Genomic DNA, 24,177 nt, shown 5'->3' with positions numbered 1-24,177 from the left:
GTGCCAGACTGAGTAGTCAGAAACTCAAAATTATATTCTTTTCCTTTTGTGCTTTCAGCCTCTGTTTCACATGGAACATGCAACATTCAGAAATGTTGGGAATTTTTATAGGTGAGGCAAGGTAAATATCATATATACTCTGAAAAATATACATACAGCCTTGTGCTTTACCAATGCTAACCAGGCTAAGTGATATTATAAGACACGTTTACAACTGGTTTGTATCTGACATATGAACTTAGTAACTACAAGTATCAAGTTGTTTTGCTCAAGTTGTTGTTTTTTGCTGGTGAATTACAATATAACTTTCATAAATCTAATCAGCAACACAGACTGCATAAAATGTTCACAAAATCTGTCAAGTGTGATTGTTATATTTACAAGAACCAAGGACATCAGAAATCAGTTAGCTGTAAGGTCACATGTTTAATCCAAAGAAGGCGTCTCTTAAATATGAAGGTTGTTGTAGAATATATGGATGAGATTTCATTAAAAGAGAACAATTGGAATTTCCAAATTAAATGTGTTTACTATGTACTTTATCCTTGTACTCACCTATAGTACCGAGACTGAAGGTACGTCGAACACACAGCTTTGGACACGTGACTGGCTGAGCCAAAGTCTATGACCTTCACCCTATAGGGCTGCCTCACTGGGTCCACCAGCATTATGTTCTCTGGCTTTAAGTCTGCATGAATCAGACCCATGCTCTTTAATTTTTTCAGAGCTGTAGCTACCTGCTGTAGCACCGGTCTTATCACCTTCAATGGCAGCGGGCTGAACTTATTCTGCTTCAGGAAATCATACAAATTTTGCTCAAGCATCTCAAACACGAGGCAAGTGTGGCTGCGGTGCTGGAAGCATTCAAAGGCCCGCACCAGGTTGTGCTCATCAGCGTTCTCCCCACTCAGGCGAGCAAGGATCCCAACTTCAATCTGACCCTGCCTTGCGTATGAAGGGTGGTTCTTCAGGATCTTCACAGCCACAACCTCCCCAGTTCCCCTCTTCCAGCACTTCACTACCTGGCCGAATGTGCCTCGACCCAAGAAATCTAGCACTTCGTAAGTATTCTTCATGGAACACAGGACTTCGTGCTGTACTACCTGATAGTCCCCATCACCTCCTCCTGTCCCTCCAGTTGCACATACACCCCCATGCCCTACACCCTGTTTGGAGGGGCCTCCCCCAGCCCCAACAGCCGTCGGCGCAGTAACGGCTGCATTCCCCACATTCGTCGTTTGCAACATGGCAGGCAACATAGACAGTTCCTCCACAATCTGCATGGTGCTCCCTCGGTTATCCAGGTCCTCACTTTTACGTTTCAGCCCACATCGTTGAGAGCTGTCAGCTGAGTTCAAACTTTCACAGTTCTCCTCTCTGTCACCCTCTTCCCCCTCTCCTTCTTCCTCAACTCCCCCACTGCAGCCCTCTCCCCTTCCCCCTCCTCCTGCTCCTGTTGCTCCACCGCTGCTCCCACTTTCTTCAACCGCCTGATGCTGCTGCTCCTTGCCCTGTGAGTCGACGACCCTCGCCTCCTGTTGCTGCTGCTGGGCTGCAAGTGGGCCTGGTCCCCCTCTTCTTTTACCAGGCTGCTGTCTTTGTACGCCACGAACCACAACCGTCTGCACCGGATACTGCTGTCCTCCACGTACTCTCAGGCCCACTGCTAAGTCTCGGTTCACAAATGAATGGGCTTGTTTGGTCGCGTGTGCAATGCCAACGGTTCTGCTGTTCAGAAAGGTTCGCGGATGTGCCCTCTCATGGTACACACAGCTGCTGGGCTCAACTTTGAGTTTCTTCACACTGCTAAAGGCACTTGTCTGGGTTTGATAAATGTGTGGTGGGTAGACCAAGACTTGTGAGGCCATACCTGCAAAAAGAGAACAGAGCAACATGTTACTAGTGTCCAGGATGTCATTAAGACACAACCAAAAACAAGCAAGCGAGAGTAAAAACTGGAAAAGGCATAAATAGAGTAAAATATAATGTTCAAATTAAGTTGCTGTTTTCAGGATGTAGAGCTCTCTTAATTTCATTTTCTGTGTTTGTTTGGTCAAGCAGTCTTTAACAAAGATGAGTTAAAGCCTTGCAACACTGAAGTGGTTTATTCTTCTGGCCATACACAAATCAATGTAATAAAGGAAGTCGACAGTGGCTCAGGACGTAAGAGTTTGTCCAGTAACCAGAGGGTTGCCAGTTCAAACACTTCACCCACCTTGCCTGCTAGTGGTAGTCACAGGGTCACAGCCTCGCCTCTGTCAGTCTGCATCAGGGCAGCTGAGGCTACAATCCTAACTTGCCACCATCAGCGTGTGAATGTGTATGTGAATCAGGCGTATTGTGGTGTGAAGTGTTTTGAGGTCCTCTGCACTTGATAAAGCGCTATACAAGTCCAGACAATTTACAGTTTTAAGTGCATCCTTATCAACAGCAGAAACATAGTCTTTATCAATTTATCTTCTTCATCCCTTCTTAATTGTATTGACAATGTGATCAAATGGATCAGTTTTAAACCAGACGTAATATTTACAAGTTATTATTAGTTTAATTAAAATATTAGTAACCAGTATGCCATTCTATGTAAAGGGTTCCATAGAAACACATTCTCTTTCCTTTAGATTTCTACTCATAATTACGGACAACACTGGATTGTTGTCTGTAAATAGAGACATAAATACTAATAAAAAGCTTTATTTATTCATTTGTTCATGGAGGTGGAGGTGGCATTTTAAATATTTCATACTTATTCCATAGAAGGAGTGCATGTAGAGGAGAGCATGACACCTTCAGCATTATGTCATACCAACTGCATTCCCAGCAACACCTCCACACAGCAAATGACTAACTTCACAAAGGTTTGTCTGACCTAATCTTGCCATTTTCATGCATCCTACAGCAGGTTTCTAGGCAACCAATTCTGAGAGGATAGGAGGGAGATAAAGAGAGTAGAACAAAGTTAAAAATCATCATTAGCCCCACATGTCTAATTACATGAGGCATGCTTTATTCTTATACTCCTCCTTTTAATCAGAGTGTGTGTTTGATCGAGAAAAAGATCACTCTCAAATGATATAAAAGCTACATTTGGCCTGTGGGCATACATGGACACATTTTGCTGTTTTTCCTAAAAGGCGATACAAACATTGTGTCTGTGGTGGCAAGTCATGTATTATTCAGATTATTCAGGACTTTAGTCAACACAGTAAAACTGACACGACTCTCAATGTACTCGTACATCAAACACAAACTCCTTCCTAATGTATTTCTAGCTTCACTTTTACCAAACTATATTTGAGACTCTCATCGATCCTGCAGAAGGTTTACAATTTGGCTGGTTTTAAATTACATTTGAAGATGAACAAATCAGACTTTTTCTGGCTGATATTGATTTCCAACTGTTTTTTTTTTTTTTATCTGATCTGCTGGTTCTAATTCTGACTTATTCAAATGTTTCTTTTTCTAAGGACTATAACATATATAACGTAAAGAATGTACCCATTTTCTGTGAGAACATCAGAAAACAAAAAGAAAATTACAAGATTTTTTCCATGCCCTGGGATGTTCTATAATTTATTAAATATATCGGGACTATAAACATGATCGGTTTAAAGGCCGAAAATGTTGGGAACCCTTATTTTTGATATATTTAAAGTAGAAGGGAAAATCCAACAGTTCACTATGAGAACCAATCAAGACACAATTGGCCAATTATAATCTCTGGCCAATGGTTTGGTACATCGCGGTGTTACTCAGAATAACTGCAATATGTACAGTACAGACCAAAAGTTTGGACACACAGTTGTGTCCAAACTTTTGGTCTGTACTGTATGTCTTTTGAAACTAATTTAATCAATAAAAAAAACAATCATAACGTGAAACAAGGTTTGTCAACTGGTCATTAACTGAATTTAGTTTGATTTTAAGGCATAGAAATTATTTCACTCAAAGAAAATGCAGACTTGTTTATACATTTGGGGCTTCTCTGTAATTTTTCAGAAAACAAATGTGTGTTAGAAGGACTATAAGGCAAAAATAAGCAGATGTTGATGACCAGTTTTAAACAGAATGCTCCATTGTGATAACATGTGCCAAGTCTGCTTACATTTTATTAGAAATAAGTAAGCAGAAGTAGACTTGTTTAACAGCACAACTCCTTTTTTGGACTTTGCTGCATAAAGGAAAAAGGTCATCAACCTTTTTTGTGAGCTCAGCTCGCCACAGTAGCTTTGAGCAGTGACTGGATCTAATAGCGTAGATAAGTTTATGTCTTTCAGACTGATTTTCTATCTTTCACAAAACATAAAGGTAGTCAAGCAAGGACTAAGAGTGTTCTGGCCGTACCACAGATTTTATTATAAGAAGCAAAGAAAAGTAGGGAAATAAACAGGGAAGCTTCATAATAATGGTCTTGTTCAAAAACCATCTTCAAAAGAAGGAGCATTACTTTAATAAGCATCTTCTACGTGCTGTGCAGCACTGGAACTTATGACCTACTTTCATCTAGGGGGGAGGTATTCAATTATGTACAAGCTGCAAGGCTTCAGAAGCTTCCAAACTTTAATCAATACTATATTTACAAATCTATTTTTACTTTCTAGTATTCTTTCTGAAGAGTATCCTAAAATAAATTCTTGATGGCGAGCCCACTTGGGTTATTACAGAGCACCATCAACTTTCCCTTTCACTCTGTTCAAAGGAGCTTGATAAGATATTGTCTCGACAACTCTTTGCACAGAGACATGTAAGAATAATTCAAATTCTAAAACTGATGTGATGAGAGGTGTATAAAATTTTGCCTGGTAGCATTGGTTTTACACATTTGCAGCACATTCCCTCTCCAAAATATTAGAGTTGAATCTGGCTTCTCTAGGTTCCATTGTTCTGTTTCAGCCAAATGTGAAAACATTTCTAAGAAATCAGCACATCCACTTCACCGCATTCAAAATAAACCACCTCTACTAGATAGGCTGGTTAGGAAACCACATGAGAACATAACAAAGAATCTAGTCAGACTCAAACATCACAACTCCTTCCTCCCTCCAATGCAGATTAAAAAATGTGCAAGTAACTACATTAATAAAGCTGAGGTAATAAGCCAAAGAAGTGCATCAATGTATACCACAAAGTATTACAAATTTACATCTGTGGTTGACTGAAATTTAGAACAGCCTCTTTTATCACAAAGCCAAAGCTTAATAAATGATAAAAAAAATTATTAAAAAAAGAATGGATTACCAACTGCCATACAAATAAAGATTCAAAATTATTAGAAAAATCTTAATTAAAGCCAACACAACAAATTGTTCCAGATATTCCCAAAACAGGACACATGTTATGGAATAACATGGATGTGCATCAGCTGAGCTGAGCATTTATGCAAAAATATGCTAAATAATCACTGAAAACAGCTAAGAACTTCCAAAACTAAGGAAACATTTGGCAGATAACTGCAAAAAAGTGTAATTGGCAAGAAAACTGTCTCACATAAATTCATTGTGCTTTTGACTCACACTGACATTTCATTACAACTATAACAAAGGTGACCCGCTAAAGCTCCTTCGCTCTCCCTTCACAGTGGGACAGACAGTCGGCTGCAAGCTACCAACTGAAAAGTTAAGTGGATCTACTGCCTTTCTTTTGATCAGTGTTGCTGTTCGTGTCGGTGACTGAGCCTTCGCCTGAGACACGCTGGTGCTTTTAAAAACTTTAAATGGGCTTCTGTTTTGCAGCCCCAAGGGCAGAACACTGGACAGAAATGTGTGTGTGTGTGTCCATCATAGTGTCATTTTAAAATACACAAGCCAACACTATCTCTGATCATTGAAGGCAAAAATTAATAATTTTATATTTCTTTTTATCATAAATGTATATAATATAAATTCATCATTTATATTATATAAATTAAATAGGTAACACAGTGCAAAGATTAGTCCTGTAAGCACAATTATAAAATCAGTTTTTAATTCAGTAATAAACAGCTAGATATCAAGATTGAAATATCTGCCTTTCAGTTAAAGACAACAGGACTGAGTTGGTTAGCACAAAGTGACTGTTATGGATTCAAGTCTGTTTCAGCAAAGAGCTTTAAGTCACACAGAGGAGCATCAAGCAGAGAGTCAGAGGTCTTCAGGACACACCCAAACAATCTACAGTCCATTCAAAATAGACACGCCACACATGAGGGCTACTTTGAAAATCACTCAGTTGACTGAGTGCTTTATGATTTTAAAAAACTGTAAGATAAGCTCTTAAACCCACCATTCCTCAACCTTTGGAGTTCTAAATCACACTGAAAGATAACACAAAGAAATTTTGTGGACTTAGCGGACAGAAAACACTGAGAGCCCTTGACCAAAGAAACATGATGGGGTTAATAAGTTATGTCAATTTTTACATCAACATATTTCCATAGAACTGCAATGATTCCTTAAATGACTTGAATAATTTAATAAAAACAAGCAAAGTGAAATCTGTCGCCCTAATTCTTTGTTAATTGTGCAGAATGTCATACTGTCCACCAACTATTTTTGTCCCCCACGTGGTCACGTGTTTCACATGGGACGGTTATTGCCATTACACAACCTGCGTCTGTTTACATGAACTGTGATGAAAAGAAAACCAGAGGAAACAGACACCAAACATAACAAGTTTAGCTCTCCGTCAAAACAGAGAGAAGCAGTAAAACGATTTACTGTAGAGGATTTACAGCCTCTACAGTAAATCGAGTTAGCTTAGCATGTTATGTTATTATAATATACCAATACATTATTACATTTTAAGGGTCATTCATAGAAATGGGCTGTCAGAAAATATTTGATTCTCTCTTTAAGCCTGGCATACCTTGATACAGGTAACCAGTTTATGCCAGGGGGCGAGGAAATGTAAGGAAATGTGGTCATGAGACTCCTATAAATAATATCTATAAGCAGAAGGTCACTTAAATTTACTTTGGTTTGATCAGGGATAATGATCGGTCATATTCATTTCCAAGTTAACTGTTCCAAATAGGAGTGGGTTGAACTAAAAAGACTTTGGAAAACATAATGAAATAATTTAAATTATCTGTGCGGTTGAAGAATTAATGCATCTATTTGTCTCTAAATGTGTATCATAATACTTAGATGCAAATAAAAACAGATGACGATGAATGTTTTGCTTTATGGGTAAGAAATGGAAGAAGCAAAACTACAAAAGTGTGCATGAATGTTAAAAAAGCAAAGTTAAAACCTAACCCAACACACAATTCCCACATGGCATTGTTTATATTCTACAATTATATTTATTTTGCAAACGCATTTTATTTTTACAACAATTTACAAAGGCTGTCTACATTTACTAAAATTAATAACCATTTAGAGTCAAATAGCTTTACTTTATAACTCAAAAAAGAACTGAGCTGAAATGATCACCACAGCTTAGGATCCACATCTCTGAGCTACAAATGTCTGCCATCTTACAACACTTTACAACGGGCCAATAAGGCTTTCACACTTTTGTCAGATGATCTGGAAAGCTGTTTGTGTGATGCTTTGTTGTCACACGTTCATCCAGAGTGCATTCTGCTAGGCTGCTCTGCTTCCTACACCAAAATCTGCCCTAAAATGCAGTAAGGCATCTCTGGCTCCTGTTGACCTTAAATAATCAGACCTAATGATGGAAGCCCTAATCCACCCCGATGCTGTTCCCATGCTTTTAATACCACACAAAGGTTACTGTCTTAGACCACATGGCCACAACCTATCAGCGGTGCTTTCCTTGAGTCTCGTGAACTTGGTTTTTCGTACTCTCCGGATAAAAGGCTCCTTATTTTCTCAAGCATGTGATCTCGTGCTATCTTGACTGAGAAAGTCTGACATTTTATGTGCAGTTTTCTTTTAGTGTCATAAGCTACCGTTTACTGAGAATGTCTACTAGCATGGAAGTCCAACACTGATGATCAAATGTAGTGATAGAGTCCTTTGACTACGGTTTAATTTCTACAATAACATTATCACATTCAGAACTGCCTCAGCAGGACTGGTGCAAACCTAGCCAATAACGTTAAGTCGTTATCTCATAAAGTGATCACATGCAGAACATAATAAAAAAGTTTTACTAAAACATAAGACTGTCTCTAATAAAAGCCTCAACTCAAAGCAATAAAAATGGGAATAAAATTTTAAAGCAACAAAGGCTTCATGCCTTCTCATTAGCATTTATGCTTTCTGGAAAAACACCCAAAACAATACAAGTACAACAGAAGTCCTTTCAGATGCACATATGTTTAAAAAGCAAATGTGATATATCTAGATCTGTTACAAATTATCATCAACTGAGAAACAAGACTCCTCCCTGTCCATCTTTTAAAAGCAACACTAATGCTATTGTTAGTCTTCAACATCCTGCAGCAACGTAGGAGTGACTGACTGAATGACACAATGAAATGTTATACCCACAAACAGGAATTTTGATCGATCTGCAAAGCACTGATCACAGCACTACATAAACTGATATTAAACAATTGCAGAACACAAGCGAGACAGCTGTTTTACCACATCTGTTTCTAACCAAAATCGTCTTGGGTCAGAAATGAACAAATTACTGAATTACAGCAAAATAAGGTCTATGAGCTGAAGTCGTCACATGGCTCAGGAGATAAAAGAAACTAGCCAAAAATCACTTTTGCAATCTTCGCTAGAACACAACAAGGCCCTGTCACTGTACTTCCCCTATAAACTCTCACTCTGCTTTGTTTACTGCTGTGCATCTGTAGGCGTACGACCAGATGACATCACTCAGATAACAGCTATTTACGCCTGCCTCAAAGCAACTGATGACCAGAAGTTCCAGGCAATAAAATGACTGACACAAGTAAACACATGCAAGTTGGAAAAGTACAGCAGGCAGTAATGACTTTCTCGACATAAGAGAGCGCGAAAAATAGCTGCATGTTTAAATGATCGGCCTATAATTAAAGCTTGAGTTTCAAAATGACTTCATGCCTAAATCCTCAACCACATTAATTCCAGCAAAACCCAAACATATCATTTAAGCTAAGCATGTGTGATTACCTTAGCATTAGGCTTAAGTTGTTTTTGTTTGGGATGTGTTTATGTTTCATAGGGCAGCAGGTTAAAAGAAAAACAGATTAGAAAAACACAAAAACATTGCTTTTAGTTGTGTTTCTACGAAACATTGTTGAACAATGCAACTTAACTCTGTACTGGATAACAGCCACTGTCACAACTATATTTTAAACTCAAATCCCCCTTGATGTTAACCAGCATTTTAAATGAGGTCAACATATTGTTTTTCTTTAATAGAAAGAGGACTGCAAGTTCCACACTGGATTTCAGATATGATTTTAATCTTCTTTTACTGTAAAGTCTATTTTAAAACATACCACTGTATTAAACACCTTGAGCAGGACTTTAGATGAGTTAAAAACAGAATGTTTACCAGTGTGTACTGAGTCAAACATGCTTTAATAATTCCGTGATCTGTAAAAGACTGTGTGGCACCAATATTTGCTGTTATGTTTGTTTGCCAACTTGGGCTGAATGCATTAAAATAAACAGGAACATTTTGCTGAGGTTATTATTTTAAATGGCCAAGTTAAGCCCACAATTACTCACAATCCTGGCAGGTTTAAAGTAATCCTTTAATTTTACCAACATGTTTCTTCTGACTGGAGGTAATAGTAATGTTTTGTATTTTGAGTGGTCCAGCCAGGAACACAACATGAATCAAGCTGGGAATCCGTGGAGGAAGCCAAAGATTATGGTTATGGCAAGGAGGCCTTTCAGTCTCAAAGACCTGAAGCTCATTAGCAAAGACAAATCTTCAAAATGCCAACGGAAACCTGCAAAATGGTTTAATAGCAACAAAAAGTTATTTTAAATTAATTGCTGACAAGGGAATAAATATTTATTGACATTTCATTATTTATATATATATATATATATTTTTATATATATATTTATATTTATATATATATATATTTTTTTTTTTTAAGTTGATATTTCTATAACATTATTTCATAATTTTTTTAGATATCTACCTCATTTTCTATCAACAATAATCTGGTTTAATGTAAATAACTTAACAAGTAACTACACATTATTTTGGGCCTATGTGGTTCAAGGTAAGCCAAAGATATATACGTTTCATTTAAAACTTCCACAAATGGTCTTTACCAATATCCCTTTGATTTAAATTCCTTTCAATGACATGCCAGAAAAAGTGCTAGAGTAGTGAGTTTATCCTTTGTTGGATGAAGCATAAAGTAATGCAGCGCCGACTGCTTGCAGCCTGATAGAAACCTGCAACACCTCTGCGTCCCTGACTGAGATAGATCAATTTTACTGTTTCCAAACATTTCAAAACTCGTAAAAAGGCAGGCAGTCATGGCGCAACGCTGCAGAGCCAACCCATCACTCCCACAAGGTTAACCAAAAATGGCAAGCTATGCAGCATGTCTGCTAAGCAGCTGATTGTAGGGTCTGCCTGAGCAGATAGCCCAACTAATTAACCAGCTAGTATCAGTAAAATACATGTTTTACTTTATAAATATCATAGGAGCAAAAAGGTTTAATGTTCACTGTGATAGCCATTAAAAACTACCATAAAATGTATTTTTTTTAATTTACATGCTTACAATATTCAAATAACAAACAAATGTTAAACTGCATTACTTTATCAACAGTGGGAATAATTGTAGCTTTTCTATTTTAGATAAGTAATTATATAATGTAATGCATCTATGTTTTACATATTAAACTGGTCTCAAATTGTGCTACATTTACTCAGGGTTATTATACCTGAGCTTAACAGGTATACTCAGGTATACCTTCTAACTAAGCATATGTCTAATGCCTAGTTAGGAGCCATATAATATATATAAACATAAAATACATTTTTAAACTAAAAGTAAAACAAAAATGAGAAGTTAGTTATTCGGATTACATTTGAATAATCTTTATAAGTAGGTCATTCTATGTTGTGTTAATGCCTGTAATAGGAGTTAAATATCCTTTAAAAAAACTTCAAAATCTGTTCAGAAGTCTAGCATCGCTTCTGATAGGTAGTCTTTTCTGTGCCTGAGTCAAGAGGTAATTGAAATAAAGTAAAACAGAACTTACCAGTGAATTCACTAGATCCATACTGTTCAATGAAGTTAGTTTTAAGTTAGATGAATCCATAAAATAGCTCTGAATGGCTATTTTATCCGACGTAAAATATCGAAAACAACCTTAACTCGTCGCCGTGACAACACTTGTGTTTTCAAGGCAGTTGCGTTACAATAAATCACCTTAGACGACATCGTCATCACCATTTGGCACGAAAGGGAAAAAATATTTACCTCAAGTACACCGACTACTTAAAGTGTAGCCTGTATTGCTCACGTTTGCGGTTGAAGAGACATCCAAAATTGGTTAAGTTTACAGCTAAGTTATGACAGAGTAATACGTCACATCCAAACCTACGTTTCAAATGTTTAGCTTGGAAACTGACAGCTTTCAGTCCGCCACTTACCTTCACATAGAGTCACTTTAAGTATAATCCAGGGCTTCTCTGAGCATGTTATGGACTTATAAATCCATCCCATGCACAGTTCGCCTGCATTGCTGCCATCTTGTCCTAGACGACAGGAAGGGAGAGCTCGCTCTTGGTAACGCCACCATCTCCCACATTTCAAACATGAAATAACTCTTGCATATGGACGTCCGGGAGCAATACACCAAGTCCGGTTTGTAGCTACTCAGCTCAGATCCGCGTCCTTTCTCGTTGGGCGCCGTTGCCCATCTCTGAAAGGGTGCCCGTTACCCCCTGTCTAGACGAGCAGCTCCGCGGCCCTGCCAGCCTCTAACATGTCCCTTCTCTCTCTCTAGCAACTGGAAGCAAATGTTTGTGAACTGACGGCATCAGTCAGACCTAAGTAATCCATTGCAGATTACCTTAAACATAGAACGTATTTGGAATACAATGCAAAACCGCCCAAATGTAGGCATCGTGACTTCTTTGCTCAGACATAATGAATACCTCACACTACTATAATAAAATAATATAAATAAACTTATGTTTTCCAAGCTTACACAATTGTTCAGTGTGTAGTCTCTACGACTAAAATCACACATATGATTAGGTTAAACATACAGAATGAATTTGTATAGGGGAACTTCTACATAATTAAACAAATATATATAGATATATATATATTTAATACTGGTAAAAACTGGTTTGAGAACAGAAAAATAGAACTAAATATGTCTACATGTGAACGATAACTGCTGCACTCTATTACTCTAGTCTGTTGGCCAGGCTAGACAGACTCGCTCAAGCGCGCGCTCTCTGTGGCTGTGATTTGCTTCCCCCTGTTGTCCAGCAGGACCATCAGTGTCATTTGGTACAAAATCACTTGTTCCTGTTTCTGCTGAACAGTCTTCCTTAATTGTAACGCATGCACTACATCTCACACATCACACGATATTTGCTTAGAGACATACTATGCTTTAATTCATTCTAGAAGTGCGGTTTCATCATAGTGATTTCTCATCTTGGTGTAATTTAACCAAACGTGAATGTAAATCATAGTATATCAAACTGATTTTAAAAATATGAATGACTTTTTTTTAATCCGTAATGCTGCAGCGAATGCTTTTATTTTGAAGAAACTCCGACAGCCGGAAGTAGCTTTGTTGTTCCTGCACGCGCAACGGAACACTACTGTCTGCCTTCTCGCCATTTTAGTCATCGGCCAGTCCAGCCGTTGAGCTGTTAGCTGCTCGAAAGCAACGTAAAAAAAATCACCCTAAAACTATGCCGATGACCTAGTAGTTTTAAAGAAAATTCCTGCATCTTGCTTATTTCGGTGTTAGTTGCAGTGGTTGTTAACTTTTGAGGCAGATACTCTTCAGCCATGTCGACGGAGGGAACCGCCGAGCAGGTAGCAACACGCAGTTCTATTCATGGCCAAGCTAGAGGGATATCTGTGTCATAGCTAATGTTTTATCATGCAGCGTTGTTAGGCACGTAAATTAGTTTGGAATGTTCACTGTGTGCAGCTTTATCGGGGGAATCAAACGCGTATAAGTCATGTACTTAGGGTTTTTTGTGGCGTGGTCGTGCGCCATATTGATTCAGCTGCTTTTGTCGCAACGTGAAGCTAGCCGATACTAACACTACGAGCTAACATTAGTTCACAGTCGTGTTACTTTGCAGTTTCTGATAGTTAATGCATTATTTTTACCCTAGATATTTCTGTGTAAGGTTCCATTTAATGGCGCCAGCTAGAAAAACCAAGCTACCTAGGGAAAACACGTATTTCAGCCGATTTATCTCGATTTTGTGCTGCTTTTCGTTTTTATGATGTTTAGGGTCTGATAATGAATAACACCAATACCTCCTGTGTGAGTGTCCAGCGCTATGTGGGCCCTCGCGTCGCATTACTACAAGCATTTTGAGTTGGCTAACAACATTGCTTGTTGCTTTTTTTGTGTTACAGACAGCAGCTGAGTATATTCCTGAGAAGGTGAAGAAAGCAGAGAAGAAGTTGGAAGAAAACCCATATGACCTTGACGCATGGAGCATTCTGATTCGAGAAGCACAGGTTTAGTGACACCGAGTTGTATTACTGGGGATAAGGAAACTGGGAATGAGGGTGGTGGGCTTGGGGTTAGAATTTAGTCCAATACGAAACTTTAGATTTCGTCTTCCACCTCATGATTGGCAAGATTGCCATTGTTATGTTAAATAGTGAGTGGAATGTAAATGCAATCTTCTCCTGTAGAATCAACCCATAGATAAAGCAAGGAAGACCCATGAGCGACTTGTCTCACAGTTCCCGAGTTCTGGCAGATTCTGGAAACTGTTCATTGAAGCCGAGGTTAATACTTTTTTATTCTTTTCCCTTGTGTGCATGGCTGAGACTTATTCTAACATAATCAACTATGTGATTTTCACACAATCCAAATGTATCTGACTTCAATGGAGTTTAAAGTCACAATTCTTGTTTTGAGCCTTTTTGTCTAATCTCAAAGATGTTCTTCGAAAGCTAAAGAATTCTCACAGTTTCCTAAAACAAAGTGTACAAAGTGAGAAACCTTCTAATGAACGACTTGTAAAAATTGATACAAAACACTTTGCAGTTGGGCTCTACTAATGCTCATTAGGAATTGTGCCTTTAAGCAAGAAGGGGTTATTATCGATAATTATTTAAGGGTAATTCCTCATGTTTCCAGGTTAAACGAAAGATTACATATCATCTGCGGCATATTAAATATGGGGTAAAGTGCATTTGTTGCATGTTTGGTCTGCAACAGTATTAAAACTATTTTAATGGTATTGGAGTGCATTAGCCTTTTATTCACTTGTCGTGTCAATTTATTGCCTCCTGTGTCATTTCTTTTGGGTTATTTTCATAAAGGACGATCTTTATTGTGTGGGCCATTCTTTTCTTGAGACCTTTCGCCCCACTTCTCCTGAACACACAAACTGTGACCCTTTGCTTATTTTTTTTTTTTTAGTTTGCCAAGAATAAGTTTTACTTTCATCCAACCAGCAATTTGACCAGATTTAATTTCCCTTACACCCGATGATCAGTTCTAACAAAAATGTCAGTGTATTTAGATTGTAGAGTTTCCTCCAAATAAAACGTCCTCATGTATTCTGCCTCACACTAACTTTCTGCCATTGCTCTATGAATTTGGGGAAACAAATTTTCTCTTTTTCATGATAGACCTCAACCCTTAAATATTTTTCTTATTTGCATTAAAGTTGTTATAGCAGTGACGATGTTAGCAGCAAATACAACCATAAAGATAATATAGTGTGATCCAAGTCATTATTTGTTACCATAAAACAGAACAAGACAAATAAACCAGAAGGATATTATTGGTGTTTATTTATTTTAAAGATAAGTGTAGAGTTGACAGTATCAAAGAAATGCAACTTTAGTGTGATTTATGACCCTTATGGATTGTTAAACAGATGATTTGGGATTCTTAACCAGAAAGAACTGAAATATTGTTCAGAAAAGGACAAATATTTTTAGCCGTTTGCACATATTGCCACTTCAAATTGTTAATCAATGTTTGATATTAAAAAATAAAATTGACAAAGCTTATACAAAGACAATTAAAAAGGTTAAACAAATCCAGCATCAAAGTCTACAAATCCAGCATCAACTTTTTTTTTTCTTTTTTTTTTTTTACAGAGTGCCTTGCAAAAGTATTTATTTCCATAAACCTTTTACCATTTTTGTTACAGTTGTGAACTTTTACATTTTTATAAGAATTTTAAGTGAAAGACCTACACAAAGTAGCATGTAATTATAAAGGGGAAGGAAAATGCATGATTTTCAATATTTGTTGAAAATAAAGACCTGTAAATTTGGCGTCTACATTCAGTCCTTGTGACTGAGATCCTTTAACCACTTTTCACTACAATTACATTTTGGCACCTCTACTAGCATGCTCTAAATATAACTTTTTTTTCCCTTTGTTTTTTATCTACACTATTCCATTGTTTATATATTCTGTCATCTGCTTTAAGATTAATCTCTTCCTCTGTCTTAAGTACTTGAGGTTTTAGCAAGTTTCTTTTTTCAAGTCTAACCAGATCACATTTCTCTTGCTTCAGAAAAGTATCGCTACAGCATGAGGCTTTGTCTGCCCCTCTTTTTCCCTATAAAGTCTTCCTTGACATTTTCTGATGAAGCATTGCTCACTCCAGTGTGAAATCATGCATGACCCTCTGCTTCTTTATTACATAAATTCCCAATAACATGTTCTAAAGTTTGGTTGTAACGTGTCAAAATGCAAACAAGCTTAATGGGTGTGAATACTTTTGCCAGATACTTTTTCTGTCCTCCATTTAACTCCAAATACCTGAATTTCCTTAAATCAGCTGTATTAGTTAGATTTGAACAAGCACAAAGATTTAATTTTTGAAATAACACTATTAGAATTATCAAACCAATTAAAGTCTCCTAGGATTATAATCAATGACATACACAAAGCCATTCTTAGTATAGCTGCTCCCCCTTGTGGTAAGTATATGTATGTGCTAATTTCTTTGTATTTAAATAGAACAGCTGAGGACCACATTGGAAATTCCCCAAAATGTACAAAATAAAACTTTTCTCTGCATATTATTGCCATTTTCCATGACATGTTCGATTTGCCTGCTAGGCCATCTATACATACAAGAGACCCAGCTTAGCTTGAGTTGTTTCCCCTGCCGCATTATAAAATATGGATTTGGGGGCGAGACGAGTCCTACGAAGATTCATTTATTAGGTGCCCAAGACTGGAGTTAGTAGATATACTAATATAGACTCATGGTGCTGTAAACAACTAATATTCATTGAGGAAACTTCTCTAAACCTAATGAATACTTTTTTAAAGATTTACACTCCTTGTTCTCTTAACAGATTTGGTAGATAAACTTTGAGAAAGGTGATTGGAAATAGCTCTCTGTAAATATTTTTCCTACAGTAATGTGTGTAAGATTATACTCTTGACTATCAAAGGCTGTTGAATTTGGGCATTGGCAGCTGAACTGGAGCTTTACTGCACGTCTCTGCAAACCACACAAAGGCTTAGGAGCCAGCTGTAGCCATCGCTGAGAAGTGGACTTGGAGAAACTGGAGCTCAGTTTTTAATTTGAAGAAGTTAAATTTGTCCTTTTCACTAATGACAACCTATTGTGAAGAAAAACTGCTTTTACATAAAAACGTCTTGAAAGTATTTTGACAAAATGTTTGGAGGTTTAAATTTGTGCTTTTCTTTAGTGCGAAGCTGGAATCGTCTTGACCTGAATTTGAAATGCTAAATTTAAGCGGGCAAGACTGTTTTAGTTTGTGTGCAGTAGGGCCAGAATTTCAAGTTGTTCTGACTCTCCATTTATGCCAAATAAGGTCGCTTGTAAGTTATGATGCAGATTTCAAGTCTAATTTGACTAAAAACACTTCTTTTGTGGTGTACCTCGAAACACTATGTCAACTGTAACATTCTGTATTAAAAACTTAAAGATTAAGGTTCTATACTGTATTTCTTGCATTTTATGAAAAGTGAACTAAATATTTGCAGGATGTGTTCAGGATTTTCTTATTCCTATTCTTCTAGTCTGTATACCCTCCCACACCTCTCAGCCTTGTATTCAGTTTTTTTAAGGAGTAGGATACCTGAAAAGATGAAACCATTTCACAAATATCCCTATCTCTGCCCATTTGCAGTTTCACAAGGATGAGACTTTAATCTTAAACCCACACATAATTTAAACATTTGTGTCCAAAAAATTCCCAATGATTTTAAATGTTTAGCAGGAAGGATTTAAGTGAGATAAGATGGTATGTAGGATGTGAAGAGGCAGGGATGTTATACTAATGTGCAACATTTTTTTACTTGGGTTTATTATGATACAATTATTGCTCAAAATTATGTGTGGCATTAAAATGTTTATTTTTACTTATTAGCAAAACTTTTCAATCAGTGTTGTTACTGGAAAGGGCCAAAAGATTCTTTAAAGGCAGAAGATTATCATCAGTGAACTAATTTATTAGCCATGCACCCCTAAAATTTATTGTAGGATGGTTATTTAATATTTCAGATATTTTTGATTTTAAAAGCTCGGCTTACTACAGTTAAATTAATTTTGACAATATGAATTGTTTGTTTTTCTATTGTGTTTTCTTGGCTTATGTGGCGCAAGTGGAAAGAAAATAAAATAAACCCCTTTCTAAAAGTTAGTTGTCATTCTTGTGTGAATATCACTGTTGATTTTTAGCATTGTGTGGATGTGTGTGTTTGAATTATTAAAACTGCATGAATGCATGTTTCCTTTGAGCTTTACATTTATAAGTTTTTACACTTTTATTTGCAGATAAAGGCTAAAAACTATGACAAGGTAGAGAAGGTAAGTGCCCAAAACTGAAAGCTCGTTTTCAGTGTTGTAGCTCTGTTTAATTGTAGGCTGAATATGTAGGAATAGATTTTTTTTAAAAAAGTTCAACTAGTATCTTTTGGCGTGCCTTTTCAATAACCTTACAACTATCCGTCTTCAATGTTGATGCAAGGAGTAGTTATTTTCACATATTTTCATCTATATGTAATATGCTTGATGTTGCGTGTACCTTTTATGTTGCTTCACTTTAATAAAGTCTTCAAATGTTTAAGTGCCTGCTCATTTCTGATTTTAACCATTTATTTCAGCATATAATCAAAAGTTCTGCAAGCGTCGAACTGTAGCTTGAAGATCGGATAGATAAAAAATAAAAAAAATATATTAATGATGGAAACAGTTTTTGCCTCATGGGACATTTGACCAGCTATTTGGTTGCTACATAAGTCAGATTGTATATGTGATTTATTTCTTATAGAGTAAATGTAAAATGTTTTTTTCTGCATGTTCTCGCATCTTGTTGCAGCTGTTTCAGAGATGCCTAATGAAAGTGTTGCACATTGACTTGTGGAAATGCTACCTTGCATATGTTCGAGAGACCAAAGGGAAGCTTCCCAGCTACAAGTAAGACATTCTGAATTATGAGATCCAACATATGAAGAGAATGTAAATAATTTCATTCCCTTATTCTCAGAGAGAAGATGGCCCAGGCGTATGATTTCGCCCTTGATAAAATTGGGATGGAAATTATGTCCTATCAGGTCTGCAAATATGAACTTTTATCAGGTTGTTTTAGTTTCTATTCAGCGCTCTTATCTGACTTACTATTATTTCTTTCTCTCAGATTTGGGTCGACTACATAAATTTCCTAAAAGGAGTGTAAGTGTTTTTTTTGTTGTTGTTTTTTTTTCAATTTGTTGACCTTAATTTTATTGTAACCTGCATTAAAAACTAAAATCTTGTTTGTTTTGTGTCTTCTATTAGTGAGGCAGTGGGCTCATACGCAGAAAATCAAAGAATCACTGCGGTTCGGAGAGTCTACCAAAGAGGTTGCGTGAACCCAATGATAAACATTGAACAGCTCTGGAGAGATTATAGCAAATATGAAGAGGCAAGTGAGCCAATCAATGTTTAGTATTTTTCTTCTGCGTGTAATTGTGTTTTTTTTTCTTTTTAAATGAGCTTAAAAGCTTCACTTACAACAGTAGCAAAGGACATATTTATCCATGTAAACTACATAAAATAGTTTAAAGATTATTGAACTGTCAGGATTACAGTTCAGTTTTAAAGTGAAATTGTAATTAAGAGTTATCAACCAACTTGATCAGTTGGAAGTAGGTCCTATGTTTTATAATAGCATAAACTAGTCAAACATCTTCATTTTGTTTGGGCACCTAATGCATTTTATGTTATGAGTGTGCATATTTGCCATTCTGCCATCCAAAGCGAATGCTGCTGCCTGGTACTAAGAGCTGTGAAAAATCACATGGTTGTTTCCTTTAGATGACATACATATTTACTGGCTAGACACTCCCAAAGAAGAATCATAATGAAACATGGTGGTGGTAGTATTTTGGTTTCCATCTGGATTGGCTTTCTGTTGAAGGCAAAGAAAATCACAAAGCAATAATTACACATTTATATCAATTCATTCTAAACACTACATGTACTTTTTTTCTCAGAGGAATCTAGATCAGTCATCAAAATGCCCCAATGCTTTCCAGGGTGGCTTTAATTCAAAGTATTTGATCTAAAACCATAAAATCAAAAGTTCTGATATTAATACTGCAGGAGATTAGGTGTTTAATTTTGGAAAACAAATCACAATTCCAGAACGGAAATAGTTTTGGAGACATTCATGCAAGCAGGGTGTATGAAAGTTACCGTACTTGAAATATAAAAAGACTGACATGAGTTATAGTGTTTGGGCTTATTAGCGATGTAGGAATTCTGTTATTTTGAACAAAGTTGAGCAAGTTTTTCTGTGTAAACGTTACACAGAAACTTACAATGGGTGCCAAAAGCCATCAAGCAAAATATATGTAGATTATATGTAGATATATGTAGATATAATCTCTACATAGATTATATGTAGAGTTTCAACAGGAACAAAAGCAGGATTAATCTATGGGTTTTATTTACAGGGTATCAATGTGCATTTGGCTAAAAAGATGATTGAAGATCGCAGCAGGGATTACATGAATGCAAGGAGAGTGGCAAAGGTGAGAAATCAGATTCCCACTGAATAATGTACCAAATACTGTTCTGGGTAACTGACACAGGCTGTTGGGTGGTTTTTGTAATGCAGGAGTATGAGACAGTAATGAAAGGGCTTGACAGAAACGCACCTTCAGTTCCACCACAGAACTCCCCTCAGGAGGCCCAGCAAGTGGAAATGTGGAAAAAGTACATTCAGTGGGAAAAAAGCAACCCACTCCGCACAGAAGACCAGACCCTCATCACAAAGAGAGGTAACACTAAGCGCAATGTTAAATGTTGGTGGTCTTGTCTCAAAACAGTTTTTTGGTTGTCATATGTAGTTTCTTACCTGCAGATACGACACTAGAGGGCAGAGTTTTACTCTTTTCTGACACGAATCCCTTTATTTTACTGTTGCGCTGCAGGAACATTTTTATTTAATTGCTTTTTAATTTGATTGGATGCAGTGATGTTTGCCTATGAGCAGTGCCTGCTGGTTCTGGGCCACCATCCCGACATTTGGTATGAGGCAGCTCAGTACCTGGAGCAGTCCAGCAAGCTGCTGGCAGAGAAAGGAGTAAGACACACCTATACTTTCAAAACTGAGCCTGAATAATTTTCAGATATTAAATATCAGATAAATCTTATGTCTTAATTCCTAATTTTTTGTTCTTTTTCTTTCTTTCAGGACATGAATAATTCAAAGCTGTTCAGCGACGAAGCAGCTAACATCTATGAACGTGCCATTGGGACTCTCCTCAAAAAGAACATGCTCCTCTACTTTGCGTTTGCTGATTACGAAGAAGTGAGTGTCCAGTTACGTGTTCAGAACAAACTAACCAATTCATTATATAGCTCTCCTATATAGCGTTATTTTTGTGTCACTCTCTCAGAGTCGCATGAAGTACGAGAAAGTGCACAGCATCTACAACAAACTGCTTGCGATCGAGGACATCGACCCCACGCTGGTCTACATCCAGTACATGAAGTTCGCCAGGAGGGCGGAGGGCATCAAATCAGGTCGCGCCATCTTCAAAAAGGCTCGAGAGGACCTACGCACGCGTCACCACGTCTACGTGTCTGCAGCTCTGATGGAATACTACTGCAGCAAAGTAAGACGAAGCAGAAGTTCGGTGCGTGGTTTGAGGAGTGGCTGGACACACAGATGCTTCAAAATCTTGCTTGTGTTTTTCTCAACAGGACAAATCAGTGGCCTTTAAGATTTTTGAGCTGGGTTTGAAGAAGTATGGAGACATTCCAGAGTACATACTTGCCTACATTGATTACCTCTCCCACCTTAATGGTTTGTGACATTCTCTAAATTGTTCACCTTCCTGTAGCTTTGCTGCTTGCTTTTACAGACGTTTTATGTGTCTGATTCTTTTCTCAGAGGATAACAACACTAGGGTTTTGTTCGAACGGGTCCTCACCTCTGGAAGCCTATCCCCAGAGAAATCAGGGTAATGTCAAGCATTTGGCTATGTTGTCTGTGCATGTCTGAGTTTAAGATATCGGTCTAAACCAGTGAACTGTGACATGCATCTGCTCCTCAGTGAGATCTGGGCTCGGTTCTTGGCGTTCGAGAGCAACATCGGAGACCTGGCCAGTATTCTGAAAGTAGAGCGCCGACGTTTCACAGCCTTCAAAGACGAGTATGAGGGGAAAGAAACGGCTTTGCTTGTAGATAGATACAAGTTCATGGACCTTTATCCCTGCTCTACCAGTGAACTCAAAGCCCTTGGTTACAAGGTGTGTTTTTCTTCCTGATACATGACTTTGAATCATGACTGCCAGTGCAGTTGAGCCAAGAAAGACTTTGTGATCAGGTGTGATGATGTTTGACACATCTTCTTGCTTGTTTGTAGGATGTGTCTCGTGCCAAACTGGCAGCACTGCTCCCTGAAGCTGTGGTGGCTCCCTCTGTGCCTACACTAAAGGACGATCCTGATCGTAAACCAGAGTATCCCAAACCAGACACCAATCAGATGATCCCGTATCAGCCACGACACCTCGCTCGTACGTAATCCCAAATATTTCAGGCAGGGTTAATTTTTGTGTGTTGAGTTCTATTTTCTGTGGCCTGCTGCTGTCTTTCCACTGTTTTCCCTCTAAATAGACCTGATGTGTAAATGGATTCATCTTTGATCATACCTCTGTTCCTCCCCACAGCTCCAGGTCTACACCCGGTCCCTGGTGGAGTTTTCCCAGTCCCTCCAGCTGCTGTTGTCCTAATGAAGCTGCTCCCTCCACCTACGTGTTTCACTGTAAGTTACGGCCGGTTAACGCTACCAGGCTCATCTTTAATGAGTTGTCAGCAGCAGCAGTGTTCAGTTTTCAATTGTTTCTGTCCACAGGGTCCCTTTGTTCAAGTGGATGAGCTCATGGAAACTTTTAGGAGATGTACACTTCCTGAGAGTAAGTTTGTTTGTTGTCTCTATTCGAGAAGCAACAGAAATGTTGTCCAGTAATTAGCTGAATACTTCCAGTCTAAAGGAAAAGACTTTCAGCACCTCACAAAAATGTTCAGACCTCTTGAATTTTACGTTTTTGTTTAAGGTGTGTTATGTTACAAGCATATAGAAATATATAATAGTGAGGTGGAAGTCAATGAGGCAGATGAGACAAAAGTTCAGTTTTTGCCTCATCTGACCAGAAGACCTTCTTCCATATGTTTTCTCTGTCCCCCAACATGAACTTCGACTGTCTTTACAGTGCTTATTACATTATTTTTATTTGAACAATTATTTTCTTTATACCACTCCTCCTTGAAAAGTTGAAAACGTGGCATAATGTTTTACATTGTTCCTTGGTCTTGGAACAATGTAAAACATGTTCTCCAGCTTGGATTTAGACTGAGATTAAATTGCACACAGGTGGACTCTATTTACTAATCTAGTGATGTCTGAAAGCCAACTATTTGCAGTTAATTTTATTTAGGGCCATCAAAATAAAAGGGGCTGCATTCACATGCAAGCCACACTTTTCAGGTTCAGAATTTTAAATTCTTCTGGAAATACTGCCTCTTTCTCCCCAAGCTAGTCTCTGTTGCTTTATTCACATAAAATCCAAACAAAAGACACTGAGTTGTATCATCCCATTAAAATATTCTCTTAGTTTTTCATTGTCCTGCTTACAATACGACTGATTGTGTTCAGGTGTTGATGCTGCTGTGGAGCTCATCACCGGCAGACAGCCTGAGGCGGCAGGGGAGGGCAACGGCCCCATGGAGAACCACGCTACCGCCAAGTCCCTCAAGAGGCCAAACGCCGACTCCGATGAGGAGGACGACAAGGGAGCCATAGCTCCACCCATTCACGACATCTACCGCGCGCGCCAGCAGAAGAGGATTCGATAAACCGAAACCGCTGGAAGAATGTAATCTTAACAGACTGTCATAGAGAATAAAAACACACGTCCACAGGACTGGTTTTTACATCTGTACAAATAACCATACACGCGCTCACACAGATGCTTTAGCACACAAAAGTGTTTTAGTGTTGTTTTTTTTTTCTGTTCTGTCAAGAGTTTTTTTTATTTTGAAAGACTGATAATTATACTGTACAAAGTTTTTAATTCTACTGTGGACTTTGGGATACACTTCAGTTCTGATCTTATGTTTCAGCTGTTCCAAGGATAGCAAAGTGGAAGCTTTTTTTTTTTAGATATCCGGAGGAAACACTGTTCCTTTCAATAAAATTGGAAAACAATTTGGGCAGCTTGTGTTTTTATTTGAGCATGAAATATTGCTGATGCTTCAATGCTAGCTTTTTAGTGAATCAGCAGAAGTGGGACCTATTTGAGAACAGACTGGGCTCTCTCTGTTTACGAGTGTTTCTAATGGGAGATTGAAACGGTTTACATGCTTCCTTTTAGTGTTTACATCTTGATATTTAAACCAGTTAAGCCAACGGCACCGTCGTGTCTTGCAGTAAGTGTGTTTGCATCCTGGAAATGGTTCTCTGTGTCTCTGTGGTAGTTTGAAGTAACGGGTAACAGCTGGAGCACAGTGGAAGCATACGAAGTAGTCTGTGGTTTTGACTCCTCGGAACAAAAGGATTTCCGTCACAAACAGGACCATGGACTTAGAAAAAGGGAAAA

The 24,177-nt window shown here is 37.8% G+C and overlaps 2 protein-coding genes across 3 annotated transcripts in view; one reads left to right on the top strand and one right to left on the bottom strand.

Annotated features, from left to right (window-relative positions):
• Window positions 1–11,862, bottom strand: part of hipk3b (homeodomain interacting protein kinase 3b) — a 37,642-nt gene extending 25,780 nt beyond the window's left edge. The window contains exons 1-2 of one of the 2 annotated variants that reach the window (XM_032559923.1): window positions 11,515–11,862; window positions 556–1,870 (exon numbers count right to left, since the gene is read on the bottom strand). In XM_032559923.1, coding sequence (XP_032415814.1) covers window positions 556–1,870; window positions 11,515–11,587 — 1,388 coding nt within the window. In that variant the 5' untranslated portion in view covers window positions 11,588–11,862. The remainder of the gene's footprint in view (window positions 1–555; window positions 1,871–11,514) is intronic. The other variant, XM_032559922.1, reaches the window with a different exon arrangement.
• Window positions 11,863–12,680: 818 nt separating this feature from the next.
• cstf3 (cleavage stimulation factor, 3' pre-RNA, subunit 3) lies at window positions 12,681–23,791 on the top strand. The gene is made up of 20 exons (XM_032561054.1): window positions 12,681–12,925; window positions 13,484–13,588; window positions 13,769–13,864; window positions 17,863–17,895; window positions 18,407–18,504; window positions 18,575–18,641; window positions 18,725–18,759; window positions 18,865–18,991; window positions 20,025–20,102; window positions 20,189–20,351; window positions 20,547–20,656; window positions 20,768–20,884; window positions 20,973–21,191; window positions 21,280–21,382; window positions 21,470–21,539; window positions 21,633–21,828; window positions 21,945–22,095; window positions 22,249–22,343; window positions 22,434–22,494; window positions 23,235–23,791. Exons 1-20 carry the CDS (start codon window positions 12,899–12,901, stop codon window positions 23,432–23,434), a joined length of 2,151 nt encoding a protein of 716 aa, XP_032416945.1. The 5' UTR covers window positions 12,681–12,898; the 3' UTR covers window positions 23,435–23,791.
• Window positions 23,792–24,177: the final 386 nt, after the last annotated feature.

Source organism: Xiphophorus hellerii, chromosome 4 (assembly GCF_003331165.1).
Source record: "Xiphophorus hellerii strain 12219 chromosome 4, Xiphophorus_hellerii-4.1, whole genome shotgun sequence".
NCBI lineage: Eukaryota > Metazoa > Chordata > Actinopteri > Cyprinodontiformes > Poeciliidae > Xiphophorus > Xiphophorus hellerii.
This window is presented reverse-complemented; position numbering and strand designations above follow the sequence as displayed.

Coding starts and splice junctions, on each gene's coding strand:
- cstf3 (XM_032561054.1), top strand. CDS start 12,899: ATGTCGACGGAGGGAACCGCCGAGCAG. Junction 12,926..13,483: donor CGGAGGGAACCGCCGAGCAG/GTAGCAACACGC, acceptor TTTGTGTTACAG/ACAGCAGCTGAGTATATTCC. Junction 13,865..17,862: donor AACTGTTCATTGAAGCCGAG/GTTAATACTTTT, acceptor TTTTATTTGCAG/ATAAAGGCTAAAAACTATGA.